The 23848-nt window shown below is 45.2% G+C and overlaps 1 protein-coding gene across 14 annotated transcripts in view; it reads right to left on the bottom strand.

Annotated features, from left to right (window-relative positions):
* TBXAS1 (thromboxane A synthase 1) overlaps positions 1-23848 on the bottom strand; it is a 323500-nt gene that overhangs the window by 4041 nt on the left and 295611 nt on the right. For all 14 annotated transcript variants that reach the window (XR_005222459.2, XM_043541631.1, XM_043541625.1 and 11 more), the window contains 2 exons: positions 9161-9249; positions 2822-2959 (listed from right to left, as the gene is read on the bottom strand). Coding sequence is in view for 13 of the 14 variants with exons in the window: in XM_043541631.1 (XP_043397566.1) it covers positions 2822-2959; positions 9161-9249 (227 nt within the window). In the remaining variant the exon portion in view is untranslated. The remainder of the gene's footprint in view (positions 1-2821; positions 2960-9160; positions 9250-23848) is intronic.

The following is a 23848-nucleotide window of genomic DNA, read 5'->3' as shown; positions in this document are numbered from 1 at the left end:
GAGGAAGTAGGGGATTTAGGTTTTTAGCTCAAACTGAAGGCATGCATGCTCTTAATTCTGGAGGTGCCCAGTTCAATTGCTAGTGAGGACTAAGGTGGCAGTCATCCAGAAGAGGCCAGGGTAGCTAATTCTTTTAAAATACCTAATAAAAATATTAGAAATACACATTAGAAAAAAGGCACAATTTTTTAACAGCGAGGAAGAGTAACCTTTGGAACAAACTACCAACGGATGTGGTGGAAACTCTATCCCTTGCAGTCTTACCTTCCAGAAAAGCAGCCAGTCTGGATTTGGAGTTTTAGCCAGACAAGGGATTGGGCTCAGTGCACTCAGCAATCCATCTGAAATCTAGGGCCTTCTGCCCTTAAAAGCTATGGACATTCTAGAAAAGCAACAACATTTCAAGAGGTGCCATTGTACTAGATATCTGCTCTTATTGGTCAAGGCTCTCCCTTACCGTAGGGAGCCAAAGGCTGATGTGCCAGTGCAGAACTGCCCTAATGCCAGCTGAGCCATCCACATACCTTTAAGGGCACTTGTACTGGGAGGGGGGCAATGAGCCTCCCCTCCACTTGCACATTGTGTGCAAGGACCAGCCAGAGTTGCAGCTCCTGCACTTGGGTCTGGAAAGGTCCAGAGAAAGGCAATGAACACAGCAGGATTTAAATATGATGAGAGCTTTTGAAGGCTATTTCAAGACTGAGATTACCTAGCCTGGAAAGGAAAAATCATCATGTGCTGGTTGTATTAATGATAGCACCTAAAGGCCTCAAAGAGAGAGTGGGACCCCATTGTCTTAAGAACTGTACAAACATATAGTAAGAGACACCTCCTGCCTCAGGACTTGGTTGAGGTATTCAGCATTATGGCATGTGTAGTGAAAAAATGTGTCTCCCCATTTTTGGTATGTCCCAAAATACAAGAACAATGGGACTGAGGTCAGTAAACTTAGAGCTAACCAATTCTTCTTCATGCAACATAATCAGTCTGAGGATGGTTCACCAACAGAAGGCCAGAGAGAAAAATACCGGGGTTGGATTTTTTTTTTTTTTTTTAAGAGAAAGATGCCTAATCTTATGACCACTAACAATACTGGCAAACTATGCAAGCTAAGGTGAGTCTATGGGTAATTGTACCTCCTGCTTCAGGAAGAGGTGAAGAAAGAAATTTGCCTCAGCTTCACCACGCACAGCACTGCACATTTGGCCAAGTGCATTCTAGTTCCCATCCCCCAAACACTTTCCTTTAAAGCACCGCTTACTGAACACTTCCAGAAGCTGGGGTAGATGATGTGGTCCAGTGGTCAACAGAAGACCCAGACATGACATCTGTCACTAGAAAGATCATTGCCAGACCTCTCATCTGAACCTGAGAATACAATACAAATGCTCCTTTCTCCTAAAAAGAGGTTTAATAGGCAGCAGGTTTAAAACAAAAGGAAGTATTTCTTCACACAATCCACAGTCAATCTGTGGAACTCTTTGCCAGAGGATGCTGTGAAGGCCAAAACTATAACAGGTTTCAAAAAAGAACTAGATAAATTCATGGAAGATAGGTCCATCAATGGCTATTAGTCAGCAAAGGCATGGGATAGTGTCCCTAGCCTCTTTTTGCCAGAAGCTGGGAATGGGTGACAAGGGATGGATCACTTGATGATCACCTGTTCTGTTCATTCCCTCTGGGGCACCTGGCATTGGCCACGGTCGGAAGACAGGATACTGGGCTGGATGGACCTTTGGTCTGACCCAGTATGGCCATTCTTATGTTCTGACCCTGGTGCTGCCCCTCTTTATGAGCTAAGACAGAGAAAACAGACAACTAGCATACAGGATGGACTGTTCAGAGAGGATTCCTATATACAAACCCACTTACATGTGTAGTTACATTAGTCCTTCAGAGCTATTCTTAGAAAGTCTGCATCACACCCAGTGTGTTTGAGAGGCTAGCATTTTGTACTAGAACTTTCACAAGATGGCAACTTGAGATGCAGATCTTATCAGCCGTGTCCACTAAGCAAACCTGTGCTTCTACATAGTATTGGATCTGCAATAATTCCAAGAACACTTTTTGTCTGCTAACCTCTGCAGCTGCAGGATAGTCTCTTCTCCATGCAGTTGTTATACAGACAGAACTCCGTTAAGACCCAGTTTGAAAGTGAGAAAAGCTTTACATGAAAGTCTGTCCTGCAAGCAGAATGAAGAACTTGGACCCTATCCTGCTCCCACTGAAGACAAAACTCCCACTGGCTTCAGGTACAGGAGTAAGCCCCTAGCAGCACACCCAGACTGTTCCAGGATCTCAGACAGAAAGGCTGCTCTGAAACAGCCATGCGCTGGAGGAGAATTCTGGGTAATTACATGCAAATGAATACAATGGGTAGCCTATTTTTATTCCGAATTTCTATATCCAGGAGTGGCCAAAGTAGCAGCATTTGACCAGGAACAGGTTATACCCATGCCAGGTGGGCAACCACAGACATGGCATTGGTTCCTATTTAAGACTCGTCTACCAGTAGCCAACTACTTTGGTGGAGGTGATGCTGGATACGGTGTCTACCTGCTCCATGTTAACAGCTGATTGCTGGGGCTCTGTTGGGTTCAGGAATTATGCAGCAAAGGGGGTTGCTTGGTGTATTCATTTGAATATCCACACACTGAATGCATTTCTAGTGCATGGGATTGGCATCCTGGGAACAAACTGCTTACACACACAGCACTCTTTTTATTAGCCACACAGGAAACAGCAGTTAAGGCAGGACTTTGTTCTAAATGGTCTAAATAAGGACAATGGTACAAGAGATGTTGAGTAGTATCCCACATACCTCTCAGGGATGAATTTCTCAGGTTCTGGCCAGAGCTCAGGGTTATAATGTAGAGGTCCAACTGCAATTTCTATTATGGCACCAGCTGGAATATGCTGTCCCATCACTACGCAGTCCTTCGATGTCTCCCGAGTGAACCTGCAACAGTTAAATGTCACCGACCCCAGATGAGTAAGAATAAAAGTACAAAGGCAGGGTGTTGAAAGCAGCCATTGAATAAGTCATCTGTGTTGGTTTTACAATGATTAGGGAAGCAAGATGGTGATCACTGGTAGATAAGCAGAGCAGCAGTTGCTTGCCGCACAAAGGGCATTTACAGTCATCCTCACCATAAAAATAGAGAGCATGGACTTTTCGGGGAACCGCAAATGAAATATGGATCCTTGCAGCACGAGACTAGGAGTTAGAATTCATCCCAAATTGGTAACTGTTGCTGCTAGAGGAGGCTCTGGTAGCACTATTATTAAGGTTGCCTGGCACGTCCCATTATTAGACCGTTTTCACTTGCTTATAACTTTGTCAAACCTTCCATTTGGACTCTCATTTCCCATGCCAGGCGTCTGCCTCAAGCTGAAATGTTTGAAAATTTCAGCCAAAATAGTTCCATGTTTCTGAGAACAAGGCTAAGGGGAAAATGTATCGTTTTGCCCATATTAAAAAATTCTGGAGACATTTTCTTTGGGAAGTGCTAGTATCTCCATGCTCTGGAGCAGGGACTCACATTTGGGAGAGGTTGTCCTTTGTATCAGGGATATACTGTTGCTGTCTTTGTGAAAATTTGGCCAAGTTATAAGCCTCTGAAAAATTGCAGTTTGCATATGCTCAGTAGAGACTTGCTAGAGTTTAATAGCTAAAGATCTCCAAAGATTCTGTCTGCACTGGGCATGCTACAGCCCAGGCCTGAGCAGGACTTTTTCTGCAATTGTAGCTCTGCGCTGCTGCAGGCTAGCTCCAGACACTGTAATTGAGAACAGGGAGCACGTCTCTCTGGTGCTCTCAATGCCCCCCTGTTGTACTCAGGCAATGAGGGGGAGGAAGCATCCTGATTTGAAAGCAGACGGGATAAAAACTAGACCAGGGGAAGGGATGCAAAGGTGAGGGGAGCAGATTGAGACAAGGAGTCTGGAGGGGTTGGGATGACTGCTACTGGAGGTTGGTGGACAGGAAAGAGGGCGATGGAAACTTGAACTAGGGGTAGAGAGATAGGGACTGGGAACTGGCTGGGCAAGCAGACTGGTACTGGCAGCAAAATGGGGGAGACAGATCAAATGAAGATTTAGGGACAGAGCTTGGGACTGGCTGTGCAAGGAGACTGGGAATCAGTGGGTTGGAGGGGACAGATCTGATGAGGAGCCAAGATGTGGGGGAAAGAGACTGGGATAAGGAGCTGGTGATGGGACAATGGGACTGGACAAGGAGCCTGAGAACACAGACTGAGAAACAATGGGGATGGCAAATGTGGTTGAAGGGAGAGGGTAGGAATTGGAGGCCAAGGGGGGGGATCAGAGACCGAGCAGATGAGGAGGTAGTGAACTGGTACTGGCTGGGCAAGAAGACTGGGGCCTAGGAGATGGGAAGGCATGGGGGAAAGTGGGAATGACTGGGCAAGGAGACTGGAAGGGTGGGGTGGTGGGCGAGTGGGATGGGGACTCTCCAGGGGAAAACTATGATTGGTCGGGCAAGGAGAGTGGGATTTGGATAAGAAACCTGAACTGGCTAGGTAAGGAGAATGGAACTGGGATGAGGAGTCAGGAATGGGGAAGAGAGAGGACTGGGGAGGGAACAGGGCAGAAGGGATCAAGTTTTGGGGGAAATGGGCAGAAGAGTCTGTGCCCACGAGAACACACTGCCCTCCAGAGCTTGGGATGGAGCCGAAGATTCCCATTCTGAGCCTCACCATTTCTCTGTTGTCAGCAAAAATTTATGAAACCAACCGGCAAAGTGTCTCACTCTGATCCACAGACAGAATGGCAACCTACTACTGCTATCAACCAGTTACTCAGCTCAGGAGGCAGAGGTCTGAGCAGCGGATAGGGTTGCCAACCCTCCCGGTTTTGCCAGGAGTTTCCTGGAATCAGGCCCTATCTCCCAGAGGCTACTGAAGCCAAACCAGGAGATTTTAGGTGCTAAAAGTCCAGTGGCGCAGCAGGGCTAAAGCAGGTTCCCTGCCTACCCTAGCCCCACGCTGCTCCCAGCGGGGGCAGGGGTCTCCGTGCACCCCGAGCACCGACTTCACAGCTCCCAGGGGCCCCAGGGACTTGTCAGCCACTTCTGGGAGCAGTGCAGGGCCAGGGGAGGCAGCCACCCTTAGCCCTGCTGCGCCGCTGACCACGAGCCATCCCAGGTAAGCGCCTCCCAGCTGGAGCCTGCACCCCGCACCCTCTCCTGCACCCCAACCCCCTGCCCCAGGCTTAGCCCAGAGACCCCTCCCACACTCCGAACCCCTTGGCCCCATCCCAGAGCCTGCACCCCCTCCCGCACCCCAAACCCCTGCCCCAGCCCGGTGAAAGTGAGGGGGTGGGGGAAGGTGAGTGACGGAGGGAGGGGGCATAGAATGAGTGGGGTGGGGCCTCAGAGAAGGGGTGGGGCAGGGGGGTAAGGGTGTTTGGGTTTGTGTGATTAGACAGTTGGCAACCCTAGCAGTGGATCCAAAGGTTCCAGCAATGCTGATGGCCCATGTGGGTATCCGTATGATGCTACATGATGGAATGTCTAGGTTTTTTTTTTCAGTTTGCTTTTTTATAAACATAGGAAATTATTCACAATAAAAATTAATGGTGCAAAATCAGAAGTCAGGAAATCCAGCATTAAGGTGCCTGTGCAACCTTAATTCTGCCTCCTTATGCAAATTGTTCCAGTGCCCATGATACAGCCTTACATTAATGACGCCATAGTACTTTTGTCACGGGTCCCTTGCCCTCATTCACTGCACAGGATGGACCTTCTCTGGAAATGAATTGGGGTTGTGTGAAGGAGGCTGTTCTCTGTAGGATGCCTCCTTCATTTGTTGCAGTAGCTAGAAGATGTGTACTGAATGAGACGGGATTGCAGGAAGAGAAAGGATGATCTTATGGGTAAGGCAGTTGAATGATGCTCTGGAGAACTGGCTTCTCTCCCTGCCTCTGCCACAGAGTTCCTTCCTGATTCCGGACAAGTCCCGTATACCAAACTTTTCAGAGTTGGTCACTAATTGTTGTGTTCCTCATTTTCTGGGTCCCCAACCTGATACCCTGGGGTCTGACGTCCAGAAGTGCTGAGCGCTCAGCTGCGACGGCAGTCAATAGGAGCTGGGCTTGGACACAAAGTGCTGTGTAATTCTAAGCACGCTGAAAAATCACGTGCTAGATTTCACTCAGGCACCCCAAATTAATAGACACTTTTGAGCTTAATCCATTTATGCTTCAGCTCCCCATCTGGAAAATGGAGACAGTACCACTCCCTCACCTCACAGGGGTGTGCGAAAATAAATTAATTAATGTCTGTGACTCTCTCAGCTCTGTAGTGATGAGCTCACAGAAAAACCCATGAGGGAATTAATAATTCTGTTTTCAGAGCACAGTTTGAATAGTGTGCAGTAAATGAGACCTGGGGCCACACACTGAACAATGGGGATGAAAGAAAAGATTGAATAGCTGCTCACTAAGTGAGCACCGTCCATCCTGTGCACCAAATGAGGCGGGGTCCTGTGGAAAAAAAAACCATGTGGTCATGTCAGTAGAGACTATCACAATGCATACACATAAGGGGGCCAGATTAAAGGTTAACTTTATTCTGGCATTTCCTAACTTCTGAGAGCTTGACTTTGCAACCCTTCATAATGTTCTTTTAAGGGAGGTTTTTATGAGTAATTTCATGTTTCTATTACCATAGCAACTAGAGGCCCCAGCTCCTATTGTGCATTGTTATCTCCTGATGGCTGTTTGGTATCCTACATGTTAAATTAGTTTGATGGTCTCCTCTCATTAGCCACTGAAAATCACAGAAACTGCTACCAGAACTGGCTCCCTTCTTAGAGAGAAAGGATGGTCTTTTAGTTAAAGCGCTAGCCTAGCACTCGAGATCTGGGTTTAATTCCCGGTTTTGTTACAAACTTCTTGCATGACCTTGCACAAGCCACTTAGGAGCTTTTGAAATTTTTACCCTAAGTGACTTAGATGCTTAAATCCAATTGAATTTCAAGCAATAAAAGATGAAGGCTAAAAAATTCAAAAGCCCCTAGGTGCCTAAATCATGTGTGAAAATGAGACTTAGGTGCTTTTGAAAAATTTATCCTTCATCTTTCAGTGCCTCAGTTTCCCAACTGTAAAATGGGGATAATACTTCTTTTCTCTCATCCTTCGTCTGTTTTGTCCACTTAGTGTGTAGGCTTTTCAAATTAAAGACTCTTTCTTACTATATGTGTGAATGGTTCCAAGCAAAATAGGGCCCTGGTCTTGATTGGGGCCTGTAAGTGGTACAGTAATACAAATAATAATATATGAACAGTCTCAGCAGAAACCAAAGACTGCATGGACCCTGGAGGCCAAACTGTTATCTCATCCCTAAAAAGTGCATCCTCCAGATCAGCAGTGACCTCATGACTGGGGTACTATGTATGATTACTGGTGCCTGCCCTGTACCTATTTAGTGAATAAATAGAAGATTTCAGTCTCTAGGACTGTCACTTTGGCACTATTCACAGCATAATGTTCTCTCTCACACAAAATTAAATAAAAATAGATAACTATGAACCAAAGCCTGGAGAAAAATATTGTCAAGTCCTCCCTTTTGCTGAAAAGTGAATAGGATGTTGGTGAAAGGTACTGGACCACCAGCTCTGCAGAGTGAAGTTCTCTATTTATTCAGATTGTTTTTAAATCTCTCTCACTCATGGTAGTAAAATTATTTTGTTTGCTATTGAATTTTCACTATTTCTTTAAAAAGAAAAGGAGGACTTGTGGCACCTTAGAGACTAACAAATTTATTTGAGCATAAGCTTTCGTGAGCTGCAGCTCACTTCATCAGATGCATTCAGAAGTGAGCTGTAGCTCACGAAAGCTTATGCTCAAATACATTGGTTAGTCTCTAAGGTGCCACAAGTCCTCCTTTTCTTTTTGTGGATACAGACTAACATGGCTGCTACTCTGAAACCTGTCACTATTTCTTTGTATTCTGGAATACAGCACTATTCTTGTCTTATGTATCTGGCATCTTTGCAATGCACTGGGCCTTAGATAGAGATCAGGAACAACCACAAATGACATCAATGGAAGCTTCAAAATAACTTCCTTCTCTTCTAATTCTGTTTCCCATCTGACAAACATTGATTGTTTCCCAGTGTTTCAGACAGAGTTGAAATTCAAATGTCCCTGATGCTTAACAGGCACAGGAACTTCCATGTATATACCATGGATTTCAGAGTAAAATGTTGTCGTTTATGAGCAAGCATAATTAACCCTTATAACCCTGTGCAACTCCACAGAAAATCTTGGAAGATCCTGCCCTCAAATCTTGGGGGTAAGTAAAAGAGGGGTTAATTTTCAGCTATTTTATTTTAAGGTACTTGTTACCATAGAGTGGGATTTTCCAAAGTGCTCAGCATTGGCCTAACTCTACTCCTACTGAAATCAAGGGGAGCTCTACCATTGACTTTAATAGAAACAGAGTTAGGTTAATGCTGGTTTGCTTTTGAAAATCCCACCCCGAGACCTGAGATTTGTGTTCTGTTACAGTTTTGTGATCTTACACGGTTTGCTAATTTCCCTTCCACTTTTTTGAAATAAACACTTCTAAGCTCCCTGGGAAATTATTTTAATATCAGTTAAGGAAAATTTCGAATACCCACTGGATGGAGGCACTAGAGTTAGCTATAATGGTATAGTACAGTATTAGGGCAGAATGTTATACTACAGAATGAGCTATATATAGCACATAGTACAATTCATGGTTTTGAATACAGCAAGGGACATGCACAAACTTCAGAAGATCAGGGGTTTAATGGGGTGACTGGCCTACTCAGCCAGTAGGCTACGTAAATTCTATACTCTGATCTCTCAAGTGGAGCAAAGAAGAACCATCTGACTTCCTAAGGCTAGTCTGCTTCAAAGATACTGCTTCCCCTGGGCTTGGGGGACCCGAAGAACAGTGAAAAGAGACTCCTCACCAGCTGGCTTTGAAAAGGGTGCATTAAGCAGAGCTGCCTTAGCCAGTCTTCTTCATTCATTTGGCCCCACTGTATCTCTCAAGTGCACGAGCAGTACTGATAGCTACATGGAGGCCAAGAGCATGGGGCTTCCAAACAGATTGCCACTGTATTTATCTAATGATGTACTCTCTAGGCGCTAGAGGGAAAAGGTATACCTGAATGCAGGTGGGTACATGCGCAATGTCTCTGCAATCACCATATCCAGGTAAGGGAGCTCTTGGACATTTTGGTAGTCAGGAACATCCTGGGAGAAAGGAAGAAAGAGATAATTAAGTACTGGAAACTGCTGGAGCTGCAGGCCGTGGAGGAGCTACGTTGGAGACTACTGACCAATGCACCCTGGAATGGTGCGCCGTGGTGAGTTTCTCCATGGCAAGGTCATGGCATTTGAGGGTAGGCCCACAGTGTGCCCAGTGGGACCTTTACTACAAAATTCCTCACAGTGGCAACAACTTGTGCTATTCCAATGGACCATAGTAGTGGATATGGGAGGGGATAATTCTGTTTCCTCCCGTGGTGATCTCTTGTCCAAACCCAGTTTATTTGCTCTTTGTGTAGCAGATCTTGATTTGGGCCTAATTTACATAACTCTGAAAGTATACATTCAGTTGATAGAAAGCATCATATAAACAAACACAACTCTGGCTCCAATGAATTTACATTCTAAAAAGGAGCCAACAGGGACAATAATAGAACAAACAAATAACAAAGCTCCAGCCCTACAACAGAGAGAGAGAGAACATTTCTCTCACCATTTCTTGTCTTGGAAAACTCACAGAGATCGTACATGTCATTATTCGGTTCTGTCAGCAGAGGGCAGAGAAAGTACATCTGAAAAAATCCCCAGTAAAGCTGAGTACGGTTTAAATTAAAGGATCTTGTCTCTTCTAAAATCTGACATGGAGCATATTAGGAAGAGACACTTACGCCAGGCTAGACTAAAACTGTGAAGATTTGGGGCCTCTGAGGTTCACAACAGGGACTGGATTCTGTCCATTCTTCATTTACTACATCAGCTTTCATACATAATGCATATTTTATTGAATTTTCATGTGAAAATGTATGTTACATACTAAAAATACTAAGCAGAGAACAATTCCAGATGATATGCAGACAATATGTACAATAAAATGAGAATGCCTGGCCAGGTTAGAACGTCCCCTTTATTCAGAGCTGAGACAGCATGTGCCACTTCAGATTTTCCAAGGGCTGTACAAACTCTGACAGATCCTTCTATAAGGTAGATAAGTTCTATTACACTCATTTTTCAGAAGGGAAATATAGGCAGAGAGGCTATGTCAGTTATTCAAATCCACACCGGGCCCAAATAGGGCTACTACTCTTCTCTTATATTAAAGGAGGTCTCGTCTCTAGTCAATACAATATGCATTTTGTCCCTTACTTCAGCAATAATCATTTATTGTTATTATTTCTATTACTATAGTGCCTACAGCCTCGAAACAAGACTGGGCCCCGTGGTGCTAGGTGCTGTGCAAACAGACAGTAAGGCCTTGTCTACACTACGAAATTAGGTCGAATTGATAGAAGTTGGTTTTGTAGAAAGCATTTTTATACAGTCGATTGTGTGTGTCCCCACACAAATGCTCTAAGTGCATGTAGTCGGCGGAGTGTGTCCACAGTACCAAGGCAACCGTCGACTTCTGGAGCGTTGCACTGTGGGTAGCTATCCCACAGTTTCTGCAGTCTCTGCCGCCCATTTGAATTCTGGGTGGAAATCCCAGTGCCTGATGGGGCTAAAACATTGTCGCGGGTGGTTCTGGGTACATATCGTCAGGCCCCCCTTCCCTCCCTCCCTCCGTGAAAGCAAGGGCAGACAATCGTTTTGCGCCTTTTTTCTTGAGTTACCTGTGCAGACGCCATACCACGGCAAGCATGGAGCCCGCTCAGCTAACCGTCACCGTATGTCTCCTGGGTGCTGGCAGACGTACTGCATTGCTACACAGCAGCAGTTTATTGCCTTTTGGCAGCAGACAGTGCAGTATGACTGGTATCTGTCGTCGACGTAGTCCTGGGTGCTCTTTTAACCAAACTCGATGAGGTCAGGGGTGCCTGGGCAAACATGGGAGTGACTCAGCCAGGTCATTTCCCTTTTAAGTTTCGTCTCATGGCGATTCAGTCCTACCGGCAGTGCACTGTCTTTTAATCAGCAGCCAGGAGAAGACGATGGCCAGCAGTCATACTGCACCGTCTTCTGCCGAGCACCCAGGAGATGACGATGGCCAGCCGTCGTACTGCACAGTCTGCTGCCAGCAAGATGTATAAAGATAGATGAAGTGGATCAAAACAAGAAATAGACCAGATTTGTTTTGTATTCATTTTCTCCTCCCTCCCTCCGTGAAATCAACGGCCTGCTAAACCCAGTCAGAGCAACGGCAAACCATCGTTTCGCGCTCTTTTCCCTGGATTGCCCGAGCAGGAGCAGACGCCATAGCACAGCAAGCATGGAGTCCGTTCAGCTCACCGCAGCAGTTATGACCGTTGTAAACACCTCACGCATTATCGTGCAGTTTATGGAGAACCAGCACCTGAAAAACCAGGCGAGGAGGCGACGGAATCACGGTGATGAGGACATGAACACACTTTTCTCTAAAACCGCATTCCCCCTCAATTTGGAGATCATGGTGTTAATGGGGCAGACTCATGCAGTGGAATGCCGATTCTGGGCCCGGGAAACAAGCACAGAGTGGTGGGACCGCATAGTGTTGCAGGCCTGGGATGATTCCCAGTGGCTGTGAAACTTTGGCATGTGTAAGGGCACTGTCATGGAACTTTGTGACTTGCTTTCCCCTGCCCTGAAGCGCAAGAATACCAAGATGAGAGCAGCCCTCACAGTTGAGAAGCGAGTGGCAATAGCCCTGTGGAAGCTTGCAATGCCAGACAGCTACCGGTCAGTCAGGAATCAATTTGGAGTGGGCAAATCTACTGTGGGGGTTGCTGTGATGCACGTAGCCCACGCAATCAAAGATCTGCTGATATCAAGGGTAGTGACTCCGGGAAATGTGCAGGTCATAGTGGATGGCTTTGCTGCAATGGGATTCCCTAATTGTGGGGCTATAGACGGAATGCATATCCCTATCTTGGGACCGGACCACAAGGGCAGCCAGTACATAAACCGCAAGGGGTGCTTTTCAATGGTGCTGCAAGCACTGGTGGATCACAAGGGAAGTTTCACCAACATCAACGTGGGATGGCCGGGAAAGGTTCATGACACTCACATCTTCAGGAACTCTAGTCTGTTTAAATGGTTGCAGGAAGGGATTTACTTCCCAGACCAGAAAATAACTGTTGGGGATGTTGAAATGCCTATAGTTATCCTTGGGGACTCAGCCTACCCCTTAATGCCCTGGCTCATGAAGTCGTACACAGGCACCCTGGACAGTAGTCAGGAGCTGTTCAACTATCGGCTGAGCAAGTGCAGAATGGTGGTAAGAGTGTGCATTTGGACATTTAAAGGGTTGCTGGTGCAGTTTACTAACTCGCTCAGAGCTGAGTGAAACCAATATTCCCATGATTATTGCTGCTTGCTGTGTGCTCCACAATCTCTGTGAGAGTAAGGGGGAGATGTTTATGGTGGGGTGGGAGGTTGATGCAAATTGCCTGGCTGCAGAATACGCGCAGCCAGACACCAGGGTGGTTAGAAGAGCACAGCAGGAAGCACTGAGCATCAGAGAAGCTTTGAAAACCAGTTTCATGACTGGCCAGGGTACTGTGTGACACTTCTGTTTGTTTCTCCTTGATGAAAACCCTCCCTCTTGGTTGCCTCTAAATTCCCTGTAAGCCACCTGCCCTCCCACCTTCGATCACAGCTTGCTTGCAAAGGAAATAAAGTCATTATCATTTAAAAAACATGTATTCTTTATTAAGTGATTATAAAAAAAGTGAGATAAGTCACAAGATAGTCCGGGTGGGGTGTGGGAGGAGGGTAGGAGGGAAGGAAAAAGCCACTTTAAAACTTCTTGAATGCCAGCCTTCTGTTGCTTGGGCTGTCCACTGGGGTGGAGTGATTGGGTGCTCGTAGCCTCCTCTTCCGCATTCTTGGGCATCTGGGTGAGGAGTCTATGGAACTTGGGGAGGAGGGAAGGCAGTTAAACAGGGGCTGCAGCGGCAGTCTGTGATCCTGCTGCCATTCATGAACCTCCACCAGATGCCGGAGCATGTCCATTTGATCCTGCAGTAGCCCCAGCGTTTCCTCATGCCTCCTCTGATCTTCCTGCTGCCACCTCTCCTCACGTTCATCGGCCACTGTCCTGTACTCTGCTATTGTGTCCATCCACACAGCTCTGTCAGTGCCGGACGACTGCATGAGCTCAGAGAACTTGTCATCACGCGTGCGTTTTTTTCGCCGCCTTATCTGATATAGCCTTTGGGATGGAGGAGGGAGGCTTGAAACATTTGCAGCTGCTGGAGGAAAAAAAGGGAGTGAAGTATTTTAAAAGATACATTTTACAGAACAATGGCTATACTCTTTCACGGTGAACAACGCTATTCACATTACATAGCACATGTGATTTTGGTACAAGGTCGCATTTTGCATCTTGTATTGAGTGCCTGTGGCTTTGGTGTTAGAGATCACACACGCAGGGCTGGGCAACAGAATTCAGTTTGCAGGCAGCCATGGTAAGCCATAGTCTTTCGGCTTCTGCAACCTTCATAACAGCAGCCCCCTCCTTTCTCATACCAAGCAAAGCCCGTTGAGTTGGCCATTTAATGCTGCAGTTTTCCTGTTAATGTGCAGCAGCAGAAACCAAACTAACCCCCTCCCCCAATCCAATTTTCTGGGATGATTTTCCCCTCCCCGCACCGCCTGGCTGGTAACAGGGAAGATCCCTGCTAGCCAAATGCGAACAGCTCAGCGCCAACGCCCCCCGCCCCCCACCACGTGGCTAACTGCAGCGAGGATTTCCTTTCAGGGGCAGGCAAACAGCCAAGTAGGCACGGCCACCTCTGAATGTCCCCTTAATTAAATTCCCCTATTTCACCCAGGTTACCATGAACGATATCACTCTCCTGAGGATAACACAGAGAGATAAAGAACGGATGTTGCTTGAATGCCAGCAAACACCGGGACCATACGCTGCCAGGCTTTGTCATGCAATGATACCAGATTACTTGCTACTAGCATGGCGTGGTAAAGTGTCCTACCATGGAGGACGGAATAAGGCTGCTCTCCCCAGAAACCTTCTGCAAAGGCTTTTAGAGTACCTCCAGGAGAGCTTCATGGAGATGTCCCTGGAGGATTTCCGCTCCATCCCCAGACACGTTAACAGACTTTTCCAGTAGCAGTACTGGCCACGAATGCGTCCCAAGTCCTCAGGGCTACTTAATCATTAAAAAACACTTGCTTTTATAACATGTATTATATTTTAAAAGGTACACTCACCAGAGGTCCCTCCTCCAGCTTCGTTGGGTTGGGAGGGTATTTCAGTCAGGGTGATAAAAAGATCCTGGCTGTCGGGGAGAACGGTTTGCTGTGTGCTCTCCCCAAGCTCATTCTCCTCCTCCTCATCTTCCCCATCTGCAAAATCCTCAGGCATGGTGGAGAGTACCCCATCAGCGGAGTCCACAGACAGGGGTGCGGTAGTGGTGGCGGCCCCCCCTAGAATTGCATGCAGCTCAGGTAGAAGCAGCATGTCTGGGGCTCTGTCCCGGAGCGTCCGTTTGATTCTTTGGTTTTCTGGTACGCTTGTCTGAGCTCCTTAAGTTTCATGCGGCACTGTGTTGCGTCCCTGATGTAGCCTCTGTCCCTCATGGCCTCTGAGATTTTTTGAAACGTTTTGGATTTTGTCTTTTGGAACATAGTTCTGATAGCACAGATTCCTCTCCCCATACAGCGATCAGATCCAGTACCTCCCGTTTGGTCCATGCTGGAGCTCTTTTTCGATTCTGGGACTGCATGGTCCCCTGTGCTGATGAGCTCACCTGGCCAAACAGGAAATGAAATTCAAAAGTTCCCAGTGCTTTTCCTGTACACCTGGCCAGTGCATCCGAGTTCAGAGTGCTGTCCAGAGCAGTCACAATGGTGCACTGTGGGATAGCTCCCGGAGGCCAATACCTTCGAATTGTGTCCACACTAACCCTAATTCGAAACGGCGATGTCGATTTCCGCGCTAATCCCCTCGTTGGGGAGGAGTACAGAAATTGGTTTTAAGAGCTCTTTATGTCAAAAAAATGGCTTCGTTGTGTGGACGGGTACAGGGTTAATTCGGATTTAACGCTGCTAAATCCGACATAAACTCGTAGTGTAGACCAGGCCTAAGTGCTGACAGTTTAAATGGACAAGAGAAACAAAGGATGGGCAGGAAGGAATATTATTAGCCCCATTTTGCAGAAAAATAATTGAGGCACAAAGAGATTAAGTGATTTGCCCAAGGTCACACAGGAAGTCGGTGGCAGAGCCTGGAAGTGAACTCAGATCTCCTGAGTCCAAATTCAGTGCCTTCACCGTAAGAGCATCCTTCCTCTCTGTGACTATGCAAATAATTCTACACTTTGATACACATATATTTAAGGCCCTTTGTTTTGTGGGTTTTTTTTTTTTTTTTTTTTTTTTTACCAATTTTTACTGAGAAATTCCCAGGATTTACAAAAGCTAATATTTGGTTTTTACAGATTATTACCTGAATTTTGGATGTGGCTCAGTAACCTGGACAGACCCTGGGCTCCCCACTGGTGGGGAGGAAAGATGGTGGCTTGATAACCTGAGCGACCCAGGTAACCAAGCTGTCGTCTCTCCTTCTGGAGTGGGCCCAGACGGATAAGCGGTGGAGGAGTCAGCATGAGTAGATGGTGTCTTCATAGCATTAAACCACAGCATTAAACTGCTTTTACTTTCAATACTCTTTTCTCTATTTGTTGTTTTTTTCCCACTGTCCTCCTGTTCCCCGATATTGACCCTGCTATTGACCCAAAAACTGTAAAGTTAATTTCAGCTGTTTTTTAATTTTTGTAATAAACACTGATAAATTCCAGAGAATTTTTAAACAAAATAAAAACCAAAAACAAAGGGCTTTGAATATATTACGTAATGTGTATGATTTTGTGTCTCTGCCCCTTAAAACTAATCTTTCCCCTGTATTTTCCACATAATTCTCTCTTTTTTTTAATTGTAGGTAAGCACACTGGCCCTTTTCCTGTGTTGCTTGTGCACTTAAATCTCCCATTGATTGCAATAGATGTTTTGGGTGAGCAAGGAATTTAGGATCAGGCCCAAAGTGAATAAGTGGCAGAGCTGAGAACAGAATTCAGTTGGTTCTGACTTGTAGAGCCACGCTCAGTCCATGGTGTCCCTCCTGTGAGTGCCTTGCTTACTTCTGTAGTCGCTAATTAACATAATTATAAGGTAATCTGATATAATAAGTAAGTTTTAATCCAAACCTTACATAAAGAAATAGTATTAAATGATGGAAAACTTTTTTTTGCTATTTCAAATAGCCTCAGTTCCTTTAGGGAATTAGCAGTTTAGAAAGCAAAATAAAGAAACACAAACATGATTTTCCATGGAAGAAAATTGGTTTTGTTTATGTCAGAAAAAAGAGCCAGGCCAATAGCAGTAGAGTGTGAGCTCAACTTTCACTTGCACCTCAGTGAATTCATACGTCAGATGCTACATAATTGTTGGCATTTCCATGCTTCTAACTTCAAAGTAGCTGAACTTACTTCAGCAGCTGTGCGCACGGTCTGATCCTGGACTGGGTGTCGTCCCCAAAGCCAAACATCCCTATTCAGGAGGGACATTCCTGATATATTTTTAACAAAATATTTTCCATTTGTTTTTTGACTCCCTTTCTCAAAAAACTCTTTTAGCCCACTGTATTTCAAAGGTGTTGAAATTTGCTTTTCTCTCCAAATATCCTTAATTGCAGCTTTCAAATATTGGCAGGTATGCCTGAGAGGGTTGCAGGTTGTCATGCTAAGATGCCACTTGAAGCCCCTGTGTAGCCCATCTATACATTGAATGTCACTCAGTGCTGGGTATGTTTTAGTGCAGAAATAGATTCCTTTTTGGAGAAAGCAGGAATAAAGGAGGCACCACACTGCATGTAATAAAACACCAGACATTTTAACGTTGTGACCATTGCCTTACACAAAGATTTACCTTACCTTATAAGTCAATAGTTTTCACAGTGGTTTTATCTCTTTTCCTTACTAATTTAGGAGTGTAATCCATTGAGGTATTTTGGGGCATATTTCACTGGCTTATTTTTCAGGTTTATGGGCAACACATTCCTCCATCATCTCTCCCTTTGTTTTTTCAACCCTTTTTCTCTGACCAGAAAATGCCTAACTTGCCAGATACTGAAGAAGTAAGCAAGATGGTCTTCTGGATAGGGTAGCAGATTAGGACTCAAGAGACCTTAGTGCAGCTTCAGTCTTGGCCACAAGCTTCCTGTATGACCTCAGGACCTCAGGCAAGTCATTTCATCTACACTGTTCTTCAGTTCCCCATCAGTAAAACGGGGATGGTTCTTCCCTACCTTACAGCGCTATTGTGAGGATAAAGTTCATGAATGACTGCAAAGTGCTCAGACAATACAGTGCTGAGGGCCATGTAAAGAGACAACACATTTTGGGCACTAATGCAATCTAAGCTCCGGATGCTGAAAGCTGTTCCACTCACGCAGACTCCTGCATGGAGCTCCACTCTCTGCACCTTCAGTGGAGCTCCGTATGGGCACAGGAGTCTGCATGTGCAGATCAGCTTGTGGATCGAGGGTCTTTAACAGCCAAGGACTTATCCCCATAACCTCAGTCTGACTTTAGATAGTAAGATCCTAAGGGTAGGGCTTGAACCTTATTTCTTTTTGGAAAGCATACTGAGTGCTACTTGAAAAAAGTAAATTCTTCCTAATGGCAATGCAAACATGCAGTAAGCATAGCGGTAGGATTCCTAAATACTAGTGAAAACAAATAGACTCCTTACACATAAATCAGCCGTTCTAGTCCATGGACAAGTGGATACAGTGCAACCAATAGGATTTGGAAAAAAACAAAATGAAAGGGAATTTAGCACTGGTTTAAGAAACTGGATTAACAGCAGTGGAAACTTAAGTCTTCTCTTTGTCTACAGGAGCACAGCAGATGCAGTACAAATTTTCCTCATACTGCCCTACCAATGTGTGTCCATCATGACTTGGAAGGACCTCTCTAGCAGTGAGAGGGTAATTCAGTCACCAGGATTCATTCAGTATTTGTCCTCTTTGTTGAGATGGCTAATAAGGGGCCAGTTAGTGCCTACTGTGTTTTTATGAGATATATCCACTAGGAATTGTTGGCTAGATCTGTAGCTCATGTAATCACTGTAGCTCCATGACTTACAACATTTGTGTGCACACGCACACCAAATCACTTTACCATCCGCTCAAAAAATGGTGGACAGGAGGGTGACAGAAATTTGGGTACGTAAGCAATACACCAGCATCAACCTCAAGGACCTCTCAGAAAGGAAAGAGCAAAATTGCTGAAGAGCAACCCTACCCACCACAGCCAAGGTCCACAAATAATGAGCAACGTTTTTTGATCGTATGGCTCAAAGACTGTTAATTGATCAAAGAATCAGCCTGGGCACTTGATCTGGCAGACAGATGATTCTGGTGGTGTTGCGGGATTATCTGCTCCTAGCAGTGAGCAAATAATCCCGCAACACCATCAGAATCATCTGTCTGCCATACCCAGACTGACAGGGGCCAAAGAAACCTTTGAACACCAGATAATGTTAGAGCTGCCCCTCTACAACCTTTTTAATAACCTTATCAAGACAGGCATGACTAGAGATGAGATGGCACTTAGTGTGCATATCAATGAACAAAGATAGCTTCTTGAGCCTAAGCCTAACAACTGCTAGCTTGATGGAAGCAGCTTTCCCTTTGCTAGATTTTACTAGCCACACTGAAATACTTGAATGTCCTTTAAGTTCTACACCCAGGGCTGGTGCAACCACTAGGCGAACTAGGCGGTCGCCTAGGGCACCAAGTGATTGGGGGCGGCCAAAAGCGCACTCCGGGGAGGCGGTGGAGTGGAGGTGAGCTGGGCAGAGGGGTGCAGGGAGGGCCGCCTGCAGCAAGTGGGGGGGGGAGGGGTGGTGCACAGGGGAACCGTTCCCTGCCCCAGCTCACCTCTGCTCTGCCTCCTCCTCTGAGCGCGCTGCCCCGCTCTGCTTCTCTCCCTCCCAGGCTTGCGTGCCAAACAGCTGATTGGTGCTGCAAGCCTGGGAGGTGGAGAAGTGGCAGCGGCAGCATGCTCGGGGAGGAGGCGGAGCAGAGGTGAGCTGGGGCGGGGAGTTGCCGCATGGCTCCCCGGGCTGAGGGGAGGGGGCAGTTGCCGCACGGCTCCCCAAGGGGGCAGCGGGGAGCCTCAGGGCGGGGGTGGGGGGGTGGGGAGCTGCCGCAGGGGGGGCGCTTCAGGGCGGAGGGGGGGTGCAAGGTGGAAGTTTCGCCTAGGGTGCAAAACATCTTGCACGGGCCCTGTCTACACCAAAGCCCTTCTACAATATTCAGTGTCTCAGGGAGTGAAACTGGGGATGACTTGACCAGGGAAGACTGCAAACTCAGATCTGCCATCTTGGAGTTGGCCCGTACAGAAAGAATTCAATCAATAGTGTTGGCTACAGGCAACAGAAACTTCCTCATAGCAAGAGATGTTTGATTTTGTTTCCCAGCAGATACAGTCTGGATTCAACATGCTGTCACCTACCCGGAAACACTCAGCAGCTCTACATGGATACTATTGTGGGAGGAGAAAAAACAAATTATTTGCCTTCATTACAGCTACAGCATAGGATTAAAAAACTCTATGCAGTAGCCAAAGTGATTCAGAGTGTAATGACTGCCACAAGTATTCTTGCCTCCATCCAATACATTTAATCTGTCAGAGGACATATAATTTCAGGCTGGACTTCTGATTTATGCTATGATTTAGACACAGAGGTGTTAAAGTCAAAATCAGTCACAACAAAATGCAAAGCATTAAAAAAGTGAATGAGGACATAAGAATGGCTATACTTGATCAGAGCAATGGTCCATACAGACCAGTATCCTGTCTTCCAACACTGGCCAGTGCCAGATGCTTCAGAGGGAGTGAACAGGCAGTTATCAAGTGATCCATCCCCTGTCATCCAGTCCCAGCTTCCAGCTTTTACCTTTATACATACTTAGACCGTCTTATAGTCAATTACACCCCAGTAAGGGGTAAGTGTGAGCTGGTGTAATTTACATTCCAAGGAGCTAGAAGAAGGTTTAAAAAGGTGTAGATGAAAGTAAGCTGTAGCCTACTGTAACTCACACCTTCTTACACTCTTGTTTTAGTTGCTTTCCTTGCTATGGCCCTCTCTTCTTGTTCATTGTCACACAAGTTACACTGACATAGGCCTACTCAGGTGCAGATTCAGTGGACCAAATTCAGAAGTGATGTGTATGGTTGACATATAAGTTACACACTGACCAGTGAGTGGGTGTCTAAGAGCCAAATTCTCTCAGCTACACAGGTGTAAATCCACTGAAGCCCTGCAGTTGCATTGGTATAAGTGTAAGGAAAAACTGGCCCTAAGTAAGTGTTCATATGACGGTACAGTGGGAGTCTCAGTTGGTGTGACAATCCTGAAAAAGAAGCCAGAAGAAGGTGTAAATTTACAGCAGCTTTGACTCCATCTGAAGTCAATTAGGCCTTCCTCAGACTCAAAAACTCCAGTTCTTGATGGAGGATGGACAAGTGTTACCTACAGCAGGCTGCCTTTGTACTGTAAGAAAAGGTCATCACAGCCTGATAGTTCAAAAGGAAATATTCAATGAGATACAGAGATTTTTCTGTAACAGGAAAACAAACACATATGCATGCATCCCTAACCAAAACAGGCAGAAATTCATAAACACCTGGTTTACCATCAATACCTATGGGTGAATGAACGGAGAATAAAGTACAATCTAAAGTAAGCAGAAGAGAGAAGATCTAAAGGCAGAAGATCTAAAGTAAGCAGAAGAGAGGAAGAGAGAGTCCTTAGGTTGGTTTATTCTACTGCAGGTCAGAGGCAGGTTACAAACCAAAAGAGGAGAAAGAAATTCTATAAACCAGTTCTGGCTTCAACCACACACAAACTCTGGTTTGAAGGACAGATTTTCTTGGGCTTAAGTACTCCCCATATACTAAGCCAGAATAACCAAACGTTGAGAGGGAGAGATAAAGGAAGGTTCTGCTGTTTCTGGATTCTTCCACAGCCATGGAGGAGGTGGCAGGATTTGGCCCTTGTTGTATAAGGACCTTCTTATAAATGGAGAGGGCCCAATCAGGTGGGTTTTAGAATTTGTCCTCTGTCCACTGGCATTTTTTTAATTTAGGGGTTGGGGAGGGAGAATAGTTCCTTTCCATAAACTGTTTCCTTTACTCCTAGAAAAACTGTTGAATTCCAGCTAGCTGAACATTTGAGACAATCATTGGCAATTACGTTTGTAGTGGGTCAGAGTGACAGAGTACAGGGATAGCCTATTTCTGGCATCCTTAAAACATTCTCCCATAACCTGGGAAGTCACTTCAATTCGCTCCCTAGGCTTGCCTCAGTCTGCAGAGATTAAGAGTCTCTCGCTAAGCTTGTCTGACACTATCAAAATTTCTACTTGGGTGGCAGAAATTCTGAATGGTGAAGTATCCCAGCAGGAGGGAGGCAGGGAGGAAATAAAACAGGAGAAAGGACTGCCAGAGGTCCAAAAGTCTCAATGAGAGAATTATAAAACTGGGGTAGTCTGTCCGAAGGGCATGTCACTAGTCCAAAGCACATTAAGTACATGCAGGACTTAATCTTTCCTGCCATGGAAGTGTTCCTCGGTGGTTACTAGAATAAAGAGGAGGGTTTTTCTCCCCTTCTCTCAGCAGACATTCACGGCGTCACATAAGAGCCAGATGATTAAATTAAATAATTCCTCCTTCAGCTGCTATTTTCTGTATGGAGGTGACTGTGCTTTAAATTAGGGTCCTGGATGTAAAAGGCCTGTGTGTTTAGTTTAATCAAATGTTCATTTCCTCACATTTATGTTTATGTTAAAAGGGATCAGTGTGAATTTCCATGCTACAAATAGAGATCATCACGTGGGTTGGTCCTCCCCAATCTTTCCTCATACTTGTGGCTTTGCATGCTATGCAGCCCTATGGACTGAAAGATAACATTGGCCCATGAATGCAGCATGATGAAACATGCCATAGAGTGAACAGTCCAACTTTTAAGAAGAACTGAAATGCTTTTTTTTTTTTTTTTTTAAATAAAAAACATTGGTAAATCACCCTACTGTAGATTCCAAATTATGGGCCTGACCCAGTTACTTCCATGGGAGTCTTTCCATTGCTGCATCAGACTTTTGTGAATTAGTAGGTAGGAAAACACAGTAAAAAACTATTGTAAGGTTCCCCATCACTCAGTGTAATTATGACTCACGCTGACAAAGCTAGGGCAGTTTTCATGCTATGTCACAGGTATGTAGTGCCCGATGCCTCCAAAGCCCCTTACAACCATTAAGTGAGGTACAATAACAAATGTCAAATAGAAAAGGAGGACTTGTGGCACCTTAGAGACTAACCAATTTATTTGAGCATGAGCTTTTGTGAGCTACAGCTCACTTCATCGGATGCACACGAAAGCTCATGCTCAAATAAATTGGTTAGTCTCTAAGGTGCCGCAAGTCCTCCTTTTCTTTTTGCGAATACAGACTAACACGGCTGTTACTCTGAAAAATGTCAAATAGTAACATTTGAAAACCACAGGTGGAAGATATTACAGATATTACACAGTGTTTAACAAACATTAATTAGTTAATAATCCTCCCTCATTTGTTTGAGGTTCTGCAGCTAAAATCCCCATGTACAGATGGGAAAAAAGTGGGATGCAATAAATTTGAGGCTAATATTTTCCAACTTGACTGTCTAAGTCCATATCTAGACACCTAACTAAGTGGCCTGACTTTCAAAGGGATTGAGCAGCCAGAGCTCCCATTGACTTCAAAGACCTACTTGTGTGACTAAAGCAGGCAGAACTTGGCCATGAATGTGTAGCCTTTAAATGATATAAAATAATAATAGTGCTCAGCACTTACATACATCTGAAATGCAAACAGAAAAGGTCTTTGTTCGTTTTTTAGCTGCAAAGACGCTAAGTCAGGGCTTTGTGTTTGTCTTTCCAGAGGTCTTGATGCCACAAATACCTAGGGCAACGTGGGAGCTGCACGCTTTTCAGCATTTCAGGCATCTCTTGGTACAGACCCTGAACCCTGTGCCTAGCAGGAATGTTAGGACTTGATCCTGCTCCCATTGAAGTCAATGGAAAAATTCCCAGTAACATCTACAGTGCAGTGTCAGGGCCCCAAAGAGGAAATGATTTTCAAATATATTGTTTTAGAACACATAATAAATTCAATTACTATTGAGATGTGCACATACCAGAACTGAGTAGTGTATAACCCTTGTCCTTCCTCTTTCCCCTCGCACTGGCCTTAATGCAAGGAAGGGTTCCTATTCAAGTAAGCACTAGCTTGTGCTTTCCCGAATAAGGGTAAATTTTAATTACTCTCATTTGTTGCATCATTTCTTAAATGGGACTATTTAGATTTTCAGGGAATGGAACATGTCAGATCTAGAGCTCATCAAAAACTTTTAGACGAAAACAAATTTTTGACAAAATGTGAGAAAATGTCCATTTCTGCTGAAATTTTTCAGGGTTTCATTGAAAATCTGAAAAATCCAATTTTTTTTTTTAAAGTTTGAATGTGGTAAATAAAATTCATTTCCTAATCAGCTCTAGTCAGATCTTTTTATTTGCTCTAGAAAGCACCTGCTGTACGTCATATCAA

Source organism: Chelonia mydas, chromosome 1, assembly GCF_015237465.2.
Source record: "Chelonia mydas isolate rCheMyd1 chromosome 1, rCheMyd1.pri.v2, whole genome shotgun sequence".
Lineage (NCBI taxonomy): Eukaryota > Metazoa > Chordata > Testudines > Cheloniidae > Chelonia > Chelonia mydas.
This window is presented reverse-complemented; position numbering and strand designations above follow the sequence as displayed.